The 12,696-nt window shown below is 35.1% G+C and overlaps 1 protein-coding gene across 1 annotated transcript in view; it reads right to left on the reverse strand.

Moving 5' to 3' along the window:
* The window catches only part of LOC126365881 (dynein axonemal heavy chain 6), a 1,020,408-nt gene that overhangs the window by 727,048 nt on the left and 280,664 nt on the right, over positions 1–12,696 (reverse strand). Inside the window, exons 19-21 of the mRNA XM_050008578.1 lie at positions 6,037–6,249; positions 5,712–5,858; positions 5,256–5,432 (exon numbers count right to left, since the gene is read on the reverse strand). Coding sequence (XP_049864535.1) covers positions 5,256–5,432; positions 5,712–5,858; positions 6,037–6,249 — 537 coding nt within the window. The remainder of the gene's footprint in view (positions 1–5,255; positions 5,433–5,711; positions 5,859–6,036; positions 6,250–12,696) is intronic.

Consider the following 12,696-nt stretch of genomic DNA (forward strand, 5'->3'; position numbering starts at 1 on the left):
AAATAAAAATGCATTACATAAACTTTGCATGTGGTTGATTTTTGTTCAAGTAAATTCTTTTGATTTATGTATTTAAAAAGAAGTTTTTGTTAAATTATTAATCAACATCATATATGAGCATAATGTTGTTTTAATCTCTGGTTTTTTATTTTTATTTTGAGTCACAACACTTGCACTTTTACTCTTAGGTGTTTTTAGAAACTCTTTAGTCAAGTGACTTCTTGTGTAAACAGTTCCTCCAGATACAGAAATAAATCTAAGTATTTGAAAACCAAACTCATCGCTTTTTGTCAGCATCTAATCTTTATTGAGAATAAATAAGTTTTTTTCCCAACAAAATACAATAGGTTATGGGTTCCAGTTATGTGTGTAAAAACGTGTGCAAAAAGTGACAGATATAGTTTTCTTTAACTCTTTTTTGAGAGTATGTTTTTGGTTTTAGTGTGGAAATGGATCTGGTAAAACATATCAAGCCGTTGAATAGTGAAACTGATTGGCCAGTGTGGAAGAGAAAACTATGAGATCTAATTGACTATCATGAAGGAGCTTTAGATGTTATTTATGGCAAGTCAGTAAAACCTGAGCCACTGTCTGAGGGTGTTAATGATGCAGCAATAAAGGATCATAAAGCCAAGTCAGATTTTTATTGTAAAGCAAACAGTTATGCCAAGTCGATGGTTACATGTGCAGTTGCAGACATTGTGTATCAGAAGATAATGGGCAAAGAAATGGCTCATGAAGCATGTGATGCATTGAAGCAGAGTTTCGAAGCATCATCAAAGGAGCAGCTGTTCAAGATTTGTTCAGATTTCTTCGCATTTAATTGGACTCAGGGACAACATATCTCCATACATGTTGCAAGGTTAACAAGTCTGTGGAATGAACTGAACAACGGGCTTAAAGCAAAGGGAGAAACTGTGCTACCTGATATGATATTGATATGTAAAGTTCTGCATATTCTACCTGCAAGCCTTGATTCTTTTAAATCGAGTTGAATGTTGTTAACAAAAGATGATAAGAAAATGTTTGATGAATTAAAGGAACAATTTGAGAGAAATTTCACAAAGAGTAGTGACAAAATCAAACAAGAGGAATTAGTAGTCAAATTGGGTGTACAAAACAAAATAAAAACTAACAAATTCAAGATTAAAGGAAAATGTAACTATTGCAAAGAACCGGGCCACTGGATCAAATATTGTAAGAAGTGGATTGCTAATGGAAGACCAGCTAAAAATATGACGGTACAGAAAAACATGGAAAAAACAGTAGTAACGAATGTAGTTTTGTTTACTATTTGTGGCAAGGCTTGTTCATTAGAAGTGGATGTATACAATTGGTGGCTTGACAATGGTGCAATGAAACATATGACAAATAGTCCTGATTACTTTGTCAGCTTTGAAGCATTCAAGAACCCCTGCTGTATAAAGGCCACTGGACAGGAGTCTCCAGAGGCAACAGGGAGAGGATCAATTTGGATTCTGTCAAAAGTTGGCAGCAGATGTGAGGAGCTGACCATGACTGATGTCTGACATGTACCAAAAATTTCCATAAACCTTATTTCTGTTTTAGCTGCCAAAGATCATAACAAAAATAGTATATTTCAGTCAAGTACTACATATTGCTCTTTGACAATTGGTGGTAGAGTGAGGCTGTATGGAAATCGTAAAGTTGGTGGCACTTTATACAAAGCAGAAATTAAGTCCTTAGCGCCAGAGAAGGGTGCAACTGTGAATCTTTCAGTGGAAGATAGATTTGATGTACTTCAGCTGTATCATGAGAGAGGGGGTCATCAAGGCAAGTGCCATGTTAAAACAAAACTCAAAAAGGAATTTAACATTGATGTTAAGGAAGGGGCAGAGATTTGTGAACCCTGCAAATTTGGGAAAGCACGTAGTCCACCATTTGGAACTAGAGAAAAGTCAACAAGGCCTGCTGAGTTGATATCAATTGATCTGTGTGGACCTTTCCATGAGTCATTCCAGAAGAAACATTACCACATTTTGTTCAAAGACAATTACACCAAGTTTCGCTATGGTTATTTTGCTGCAGAAAAATCAGAGTTGAGTAAAATTCTCAAAGATTCTCTCTCATGTACAAAGACATTGGAGTTCTCTGTTAAAGAGATGCTGAGTGACAATGGCAAGAAGTTTGATAACAAAGAGGTTAGATCCATCTTAAGTTTAAATGGTATAACACAGCGATTGACTGCTCCCTATGCTCCTGAGCAAAACGGTATTTGTGAGTGATATAATATGACAGTTGTTAAGGTGACCAGGACATTTTTAAGTATTCAAATCCAGATGTCACTTATCGAGAACAGATATGGACTAAACTGGTTAACACAGCAATTTACATCTAAAATAGGTTAGGGAAGTCATCTGTATAAGGTGTCAGCCCTTACGAGTTGTGGGAATGGAAAAAGCCCCGAACTAAACATCTTAGGATTATTGGCTCAACATGTTATGCACACATTCCAAGTGCAAAACGAAGGAAAATGGACAACAAAGCTGTGAAAGGACATCTCAGTGTTTATGATGGTTATGAGTGCTTCAGGATCTGGACAAAAGAAAGTAATTCAGTTGTGCTGTTCAGAGCTGTGCAGTTTGAAGAAAAACTGGGATGCTGTACTGAACAAGTTACACTACCATTTCAAGATGTCAAAAGCCCATTGCAGGTCCAGATTATATTAAAAATCAATCAGAGAGTGAGGAAAATACACACTCAGAAGATAGTTTGGAGTATGAAGCTAGTTCAGACACAAAATCTGAGGATGACATTCTGGAAACAAAACTCACCGCTTTTTGTCAGCACCTGATCTTTATTGAGAATAAATAAGTTTTTTTTCTCACCAAAATACAATAATTTTACTTCACACATTGCAGTGAATGAAATGTAGATAAAGAATCAAAATTTTATTTAAAATTGAGAGCAGAATGAAACCTCAATTCTTTGATGAGTTATTGGGTTTTATATCCAATGGATGGTTTAGTGCAAAGCGCCCATTTTCATCCATGTGGACTTGCCTGCTGCTTTGAAATAATGATTGTCAGTTTTTAAGAAAACTGTTAGGTGAAAAAATTTGATTTTTGCACATCATCATACAGTCTGATATCTTCAGTTCATAAGGAACTGCATATTTTTTCATTATACACCATAGTTACAATGTTGTGTTAAATTAAGTAAAATACCATACGAAATTTTAAAGATTTTTTAGAGGTAAAAACAATTGAATAAACTTCATGTATGGTTGTTTATAGCTCATTGATTGCAGTAAATGAAATGTATATAAGATACTGATATTTTATTTAAAACTGAGAGCAGAATACCTCATTTCATCCTCAAGTTATGGGGTTTTATATCCAAAGAACAGGTGAAACATACTCATTCAGGTCCTTGCACACTGCAAAACATGTGGTCATAAAAATCATCATATCTCATAAAAGATTCAAGACGATTTTTGCAAACGATGGCATGCAATGAGGCACATACGTTGCAAGATAAATACTCAAAACATTTTTATTCACAGAGATATGGAAGTACCTAATCTGCAGCCATGAGTTGCCAGTGGCAGAAAACGCATTCATAGTTTTATAGTTCTGTAGGAAATTCCAAGTGGCATGTGTATACACATACAGAACACCTGCGGAAATGTGTAGCACGACATGTATACACATCCACAGCAGTGAAAGGGTTAACATGTCACATGTGGAATAGTAAGACACTAAGAAAAATTCTCACTTTAGTACAAATGCAGAGTAGATATCTAGGTAACAGGATGTACCTGACCACAGTGTCATTGAGGAATGCTCACCCCTGAACCAATAAAATACATCTTCTGGACTAACACAAATATGCAACTAACATGTGTACCACAATGATGATCTGCCATAAATGATCTGCCATTAGGTATGCAATACACAGGAATAGTTCTGTTTTCTGATTTATTTATTTATTCACTTATTTATTCATTCATCTGAGAAATCTTTCCAGATTGTGGAACACAGAATAAATGCAAAACAAAACAGTAACACAACACTGTAAAAATACAGTATTACTTCAGTAGATACATAAATTTTAGCTTTATCCACAAAAGAGCTTGCACTGCTTGCACTACTTGCAGTAGTTCTGCTGTCCTGTCCCAAGTCTCTTGTATCTCAAAAGTTCTAAAAATTTTGCTACGGAATAAAAGCAATGCTCTGATAAGAATGCCCTTAAGGTTTTACAAAAAAGTGAGAATGATATGATTTTTACCGTATGTGGAACACTGTTGCAAATTTGTATACCACTGTTTATTGTGGACGTTTGGTAGGCTGATGTTGGTACTGACTGGACATGAAACTATTCCTTTTGTCTTGCATCATATTCATAGGTATTAAATTTTTAGTTTATGATTTGAGTGTTATAATTAAGCATCACAGAGAAACATTTTACATTTTAAAATTTTAATGAAATTTTGTCAACAATTAATAACAGGTTCTCCACAAACAGACTGTAAGTGAATTTAGATACATGCACCTCTGCACAGGATGAGACCTGACATAACCTTTGAAAATAATTCATGAGGTTAAATCATCCTACGCTCTTGGGTGTTTATACTGATAAGAACCTGCACTGGAAGACAAATGTTACAAATCCCTTTGAACATTGAAGCTCCTACAAGTTGAGTATTATGACAAATAGTAGATTTTGAAGGTGAAACTGTCCAAACATTGACTTATTTTTCCTGTTTTCATTTACTTATGTCCTATGATATCATATTAGGTCAGTTATTTATTGCGTAGAAAAGGTTCATTTCAAAGAAATGTTTAATTTGCTAATATGTATAATGAACAATGATCAAAGCAACAAAGCAAATAATCAAATATTCAAAAATAATATACCAAATTCCATTATAAGCTAAGGGAAGCAAAAAATAAGTAAATAAAAATAATGCTAATTAATGGAAATACTCATTCCTAAAAAGAACTACATTTATTTTAAGACTTTATGGCTGGTGCACATCATTTCCTGTTTCCTAACATTTTGAATAAAAATCTTACACCCTTTAAAACTTATTGTCGGTAGTTCATTTCTTTGAATACCAGTGTATGTAAATATTATCTAGATCCTCTCCTTCTTTCCTTTACCTATTGTACCTAGTCTTATTTGTTGTACGGATGTTTTCGACACTAATTGTCTCAAAAGAAATGGTGGTTAGGGAAAAGAAACACCAGATAATTTTTATAGCATTACAAATGAAATGTCTAGTGACTCACCTGTGCCAAAATTTCTAGAAGTTCATCATTGGAAAGGAAATAAAATCGTGGAAATGCAACACGTTTAGTTTCCAGATAAGCCTCCAAACATTTCATAATTTGATCAAGTAGGACATTATTTCTATTGAATGTCTCCAGTAAGCCTGGAGCTGTGCATGCTTGCATAGCCAGTGGATTCTACAAACAAGAACATTGCAAACCATTTTCAGCCTCCATCAACAGTTACATATACTTTATACAAACAACACCTAAACTTTTACTACAATCCTAAAATAGGTAACACTGTTTGAGCAACATTAATAAAAGAGTATGTTATAACTTGTAACAGACAAAACTTTTCTTTCCTAGATGAGATGATGTTCCACAGTATGGAACAACACTCATTTAAGAAAACATTTGTAAAGTATATCACGAATTACAACTACATTCCTCTCTTAAGAACAATTTGTTCAGTACCTCTGCAGTCCTTCTCATTATATCCTTAAATGATTTATCAACAATATTAAACATCTTGTCTTCTTGAGGCAATTGCCTTTGTATATCTGGAGCAGAAAAAATAGACTCTAAATACATCCATCCTTGTTGGCATAGCATCCATGCATCCTAAAATAAAACATACACAAAACTAAAAATTTTCTTTTCGCACAATTAAAAAGGGATATCATAACTAACACTGATTGTCAAATGCATCTGTCTGATACATGGAAGAGCCCCTCCAGTAAGAAGACTACAATTCAGAAAAATATAAAATATTACTGTGTTCATATAAAAGATTCCTTACCAAAGTATTACTAAACAACTGAAGCTGACTGGCCCACTCATCCACTCTTGGCTTGATAGGCCCCACATGACGTGAACTTGTTATTGTGCTCATATTAATATTACTATCATCTAAAACTTGCTGTATTTCCTCAAGCCCTCCAAGAATGAACACATCCTTGCTATCCCTGTGAGGTAAGACAACGAATTCAATTGTTTTCCATGCATCTTCGACCTGTAAGCAAATTAAAACACAATAATAACAATCTTTGAAAAAAATATCTATGCTAATAACAGAAAACATTTTGGCTTCTCAGAACAGTCATCTTTAAAGTCTTTAAGGAGCAGAAAATAACAGACACTGCATCATTTGACAAGATGGTGCTGAGAGGGAAGAATTTTTTTTCTTTTTTTGTGTGTGTGTGGTTGGGGAGGGGGGGTCACTCAGAGATGATTTTTTATGGCCATACCATAGCTGTTTATGTGATGAAGCAGTGCAGTAGTTTCAAAAACTGAGATTACATGGGTACTACAAAATCACATTGAAGTATTAAAAACTGAAATATGGATTATAAAGAAAGAAAATAGATTAATACAAGAAAAGAAGTGTTGTGCATTTAAAATTCATCAAATGAAAAAAAAATCTTGAAAAAGAATGGGTGCTAATGAATTTCAAAAACAACAACACATTCAGTCTGTCTGATGATATCACGATATACTCAGCAAACCAAAAATTTGCATATAAATATAAATTAAAGGTGGTGACACATAGTATACAAAATACAAGGCCACAGCATGCAAGGAATTGAAAATGTTTTTCTAATAATTGGTGACTTGCTGCTCAAAAAAATCAGTATGCCCAAGCACAAAATAGATGTGTGACCCAGAAGTAGGATGTAACAATTCAAAAAACATTTTAAAAATACAGTAAATGCAAAACAAGCCACTACAAAATTGGATTGTGAAAAAAAGACAATAATACATAGGTCTCTTTAATCACATTGGAATGAATGCATTTCAAAGCAGCGGTAAAGAAGAAATTACTAACGAAACAAGAAACACGATTTGTTCAGCAAGAAATGTCTATGCAGGAACCCAGATAAAGCTTAGCAGGTTCAAAAAGAAGGTCAATGACAGATGAATACATCTCGAAAATAAGCTGCTCCATCGAAGAACAATTAGATCATCCTGGGGCAGGTTTCATAGGCGCAAACAAGTTTCTGTATGAAAAGTACCTAAGTGGAGTCAGTAACACTCTGCAGACTGTTTCTAACCTAACCTAACTTAACCCAACCTAACCTAACCTACAAATGTCTGCAAAATCATTAGAAGCAAGGGAAACTAATACTGACTGATATGGGTGAAAATCAGATGCTCCAGCTCAAAATGCAAAATACAGGCACCACACAAAAAATTATGGACTATAGAATATGCTCTCAGATTACAGCCACAGCAGGTAAGTCAACAGAATAAAAATTACATAAAAGTATTACATCAGAATGTTCAATATATTGCTAACAAGAAAGTAGAAGCAGAAATACTCCTAAGTGGAAAACAACCAGACGTACTATACATCAGTGAACATGTGCTAAATGGAAGTGATATATCTAATCTGACAATAAAGGACTATGTCTTCTACAATTACTTCTGCAGATGTAACCATAATGTTGGTGGATCTTCAGTGTACATTAACCACTTAAGACTGTATACAGTGAAGATGTTAGATTTCTCACAGCTAGAGAAGAACACTGCGAAATTACTGGTGTAGTGATGGATGACTTTAGAATCTTTCTATGAACAGATCATTAGGTAGCAAGCTTACCAGCTTTCTGAAATATATTGTACTACTAAGGATACACAATCATACTGATAACTGGGCTTATACTGCCAAGTTCTTTGTAAAGTTGTTGTCACCATTGAAATATCATATACCTTTTCAACCTGTTAATTTCATTTCATTTTTTCCTCTCCATCTGGACGCTTCACTTGTTTTGTGAGGAAGTTTGTATAAAAAAATCTGGTGCTTCTGATAAAATTTTAACAACATTAACCATTGTTTTTTTTCTAAGTTTAGTAATATCTTAATTATGTAGCCACTCATTTATCAGCAAAACTTTCCCCAACAACTGAGTAATAAATACTGAAGTGAACCCACTATATAAGAAAGGGGATAAGGATTTCACTTCCGCTAGAATTCTCAAAACTTTTAGAAAAGTTAATATTTAAACATCATCTTAGCCATCCCACTACAGATAATTTATTGTGAGGGTCACAGTTTGGAGTTCAAATGGGCCCCACAAGATTCCATCTAAGCATCCTTTCTTTTCTTGTTGTTGTTGTTGTTGTGGTGGTCTTCAGTCCAGACACTGCTACTCTATCCTGTACAAGCCTCTTCATCTCCAAGTAACTACTGCTCTCTACATCCTTTTGAATCTGCTTAGTGTATTTATCTCTTCATCTCCCCTACAATTTTTACCCTCCTCACTGCCCTCCAGTACTAAATTGGTGATCCCTTGATGCCTCAAAACATGTCCAATCAACCAATCTCTTCTTCTAGACAAGTTATTCAGTATGTCCTCATTAGTTACATGATCAACCCATCAAATCTTCAACATTCTTCTGTAGCACCACATTTCGAAAGCTTCTATTCTCTTCTTGTTTAAACTATTTATCATCCACGTTTCACATACACACATGGATTAATTCCAAACAAATACTTTCAGAAATGACGTTCTGACACATAAATCTATACTTGATGTTAACAAATTTCTTTTCTCCAGAAATGCTTTTCTTGCCAATGCCAGCCTACATTTTATATCCTCCCTACTTTGAACATCATGAGTTATTTTGCTCCTCAAATAGCAAAACTCATCTACTACTTTAAGTGTCTCATTTCCTAATCTGATTCGCTCAGCATCACCTGATTTAATTGGACTACATTCCATTGTCCTCGTTATGCTTTTGTTGATGTTCATCTCATATCCTCCTTTCAAGACACAGTCCATTCCATTCAACTGCTCTTCGGTCCTTTGCTGTCTCTGACACAATTACAATATCTTCAGCCAATCTCAAAGTTTTAATTTTTCTTTTGTTTCCTTTACAGCATGCTCAATATACAGATTGAATAACATTGGGGATAGGCTACAACCCTGTCTCACTCCCTTCACGACCACTGCTTCCCTTCCACGCCCCTTGACTCTTATAACTGCCATTTGGTTTCTGTGCAAATTATAAATAGCCTTTCGCTCCCTGTATTTGACCCCTGCCACCTTCAGAATTTGAAAGAGAGTATTCCCGTCAACATTTTCTAAAGCTTTCTAAGTGTAGAAATGCTAGGAACATAGGTTTGCCCATCGTTAATCTATCTTATAAGCTAAGTCATATGGTCACTACTGCCTCACATGCTCCAGCATTTCTATGGAACCCAAACTGATCTTCCCCGAGGTCAGCTTCTACCAGGTTTTCCATTTTCCTGTAAAGAATTCGTATTAGTATTTTGCAGCCATGACTTATCAAACTGGTAGTTCAGTAATTTTCACACCTGACAACACCTGCTTTCTTATTATATTCTTCTAGAAGTCTGAGGGTATTTTGCCTGTCTCATACATCATTCTTGCTCACCAGATGGTAGAGTTTTGCCAGGGCTGGCTCTCCCGAGGCTGTCAGTAGTTCTAATGGAATGTTGTCTACCCCCAGGGCCTTGTTTCAACTGAGGTCTTTCAGTGCTCTGACAATTTCTTCACACGGTATCATTTTTCCAATTTCGTCTTCATCTATTCCATTTCGATAATATTGTCCTCAAGTACATTGCCTTTGTATAGACCCTCTACATACTCCTTCCACCTTTCTGCTTTCCATTCTTTGCTTAGAAATGGTTCTCCATCTGAGCTCTTGATATTCATACAGATGGTTCTCTTTTCTCCAAAGGTCTCTTTAATTTTTCTATAGGCCCTATCTATCTTACACATAGTGATACATGCCTCTACATCCTTACATTTGTCCTCTACCCATCTCTGCTTAGGTATTTTGCACTTTTTTTTTAATGTATCTACATCTTAAGTGAAGTGCACTGCAGAAGGTACTTCCCATTTTGTCACTTATTATGGTTCATTTCTGTTCCATTCATATATACATCACAGGAATAACAACTAATTAATCTTTCCACCACAGTCCGTATGGACACCTTCACTAATACATGTTCTTGAACACTGAAAATAAGCTTTCATTGGGTAGTCTGGCTTCCAGCATCTGCCACTATAAGTTTTAAATTTTGTCATTAGTCAAATAAAACTGTGATCATCTCCTTTGCATATATTCAATGCTTCCCTGTTATTCCCGCTTGCTGTGCATCCAGTAAATCTGAGCAATATACTAGAATGGGCTATGTAAGTGTTTTGCAAGCAGTCTCGTCTACAGACAGACTACAATTTAACAACATCCTTCGGTTGAACTGAAGTTTACAACCTGTTTTCCTACCATCCGACCAATGTGATCACAGTCAAATTTCCTTCACAAATAATTATGAAGCATGTCACACACACGAAGGTTCTGTCAGGTGTCTACATGTAACAAGTAAATAGACTGGAGGCAATGGAAACCATAAGAGCCCAAAGTTTGGGAAAAATTGATATTTGTGAAAATCAAATTTATAATTACAACACCTGCCTCATAGGTCAAACCAAGTCTCACATTTCCTGTGAAAAAATAATTTAATGATTTTGTTACGAAATAACAATTCATATTTAGGATTGTATTTGTTATTAATGTTAAGTCACAAAATTCCCATGTGTAAGCTAGTGACAATACTGCATTTTGACATTTGAAAAGTTACTAATTCATGTGAAACTAGAGTCAAAACATAAAAGAACACACACTAAGCAAACCACTGACACAATTTTGACCTATTCCAATGCTTTATGGTCCTCATTATCATCACTTTCATTTAGCACATTTTGTGACTTGAGGGTCAGATAAAATGTCCAAGCTGGCCACTGTAGCCGAGCGGTTCTGGACGCTTCAGTCCAGAACCGCTCTGCTGCTACAGCCACAGGTTTGAATCCTGCCTCAGGCATGGATGTGTGTGATGTCCTTAGGTTAGTTAGGTTTAGGTAGTTCTAAGTCTAGGGGACTGATGACCTCAGATGTTAAGTCCCATAGTGCTTAGAGCCATTTGAACCATTTTAAAAGTCCAATACATATCCACTAACAAAGTACTACAACTACTGCTGCACACATGATGAAACACTAAATTATGTTGGCAACCCTCTATAACAATTGGGCAGCGCAGAGCAACAATATTATCCTTTGTGTTTTTGACCCACACAGTGATGAATATTAAAGAAGTCAGTGAGACAGGTTTTCATGAACGTTCCTATATAATGCTGGCCTACAGATATAGATAAAACCAGTTTGCCATTAGAGGAACAGATGTCAGGAGCATGCAGCATGCACAAATAATCATGATTTCATTTAAATAATCTTACATTACAAACAACTTTTTTGATAAGATATATGCTTTAACAGTTTTTTTTTTTTCAAAGCTGTCCATTTCAGATGTTCCTTTAAAGATATGAGGTGATGTATCACCTAGTTTTAATCCTTGATATTGTTCTGAGTTCTCAGTTTGTTTTCTTTCTAAGTGAGGGCCTTCATTGGTTTCTGTGATATGTTTGTGTATGGAGCCATATGTGGCATGGTGATGTATATTTTCCTGGTGTATTGGAACACCAATGCTTGGAAAATATTTTCACAGGAGACAGTCAAAATCCCTGTTTCTTTAAACAGCTCAAGGCAGTGAGAGCATTTATTATTTTTAATTATAATCCTAAGAGCCTTCTTCTCTTTTCTAAAGTTCTGTCTGTCTATGCCCTAGAAAACTGAAGATACATATGAACAATAAATTATTGTGAGCTAATTACAATTACATACTTATATACTTTCTATTTCAGTTAATTATCTATATCAATCACAAAACATTTTGTTAGTTACACAGTTTACCAAGTCACCATTTAAATTACATTTAATATTGTTATTTTTATTTGTATAGCGATTCATACTGTTTGTTTTCTTTATGATAAGTGTTACTTTATTCTCCTCTGATCATTTGTGCATGTCATCAGCTTTGCACTGTAGTAGCTCTGGTCGTTAATCTCTGATTATTATACTGCTGTTGTTTGCAAACAGGAGTTTCTCTTCTTGCATGACACTTCCTAGGAAGTCATTAATACAGATAAAAAATAGAATGGGTCCAATTTATACCCCTGTGGGACTACTTTATTGATATGTTTATCATTTGATAGACAATTCTCTATGCAACAGAAATTTCTATTGGTTTGCGAAATTTTTGTGCTATGTGCTCTATTCAAGAGATGTGATTGGAAGTTTCTATCTAATACTCCTTTTATTCTTAGTATCTCTAGTTTGGGGAAAAGTATTTTGTAATCAACTGTCACACACCTTGGAAAAAATCTATAAATATTCCTGTTACACAGTCACCTCTAACAGGACCACCATTGTGGTTTTAGTAAATTCTGCAAGTGCTGCTTCTCCACTACTGCCTCGTCTGAATCCAAATTGTGTTTTCATTACTAAGGTATATTTACAGAGTTGTCCATAAGCCTCCCTTTCATGTGCATTATTGTTATACATTCCACTTGATATATCATAATCAGATGCCAAGTTT

The sequence above is a fragment of the Schistocerca gregaria genome, chromosome 4, assembly GCF_023897955.1.
Source record: "Schistocerca gregaria isolate iqSchGreg1 chromosome 4, iqSchGreg1.2, whole genome shotgun sequence".
In the NCBI taxonomy this organism is placed as follows: domain Eukaryota; kingdom Metazoa; phylum Arthropoda; class Insecta; order Orthoptera; family Acrididae; genus Schistocerca; species Schistocerca gregaria.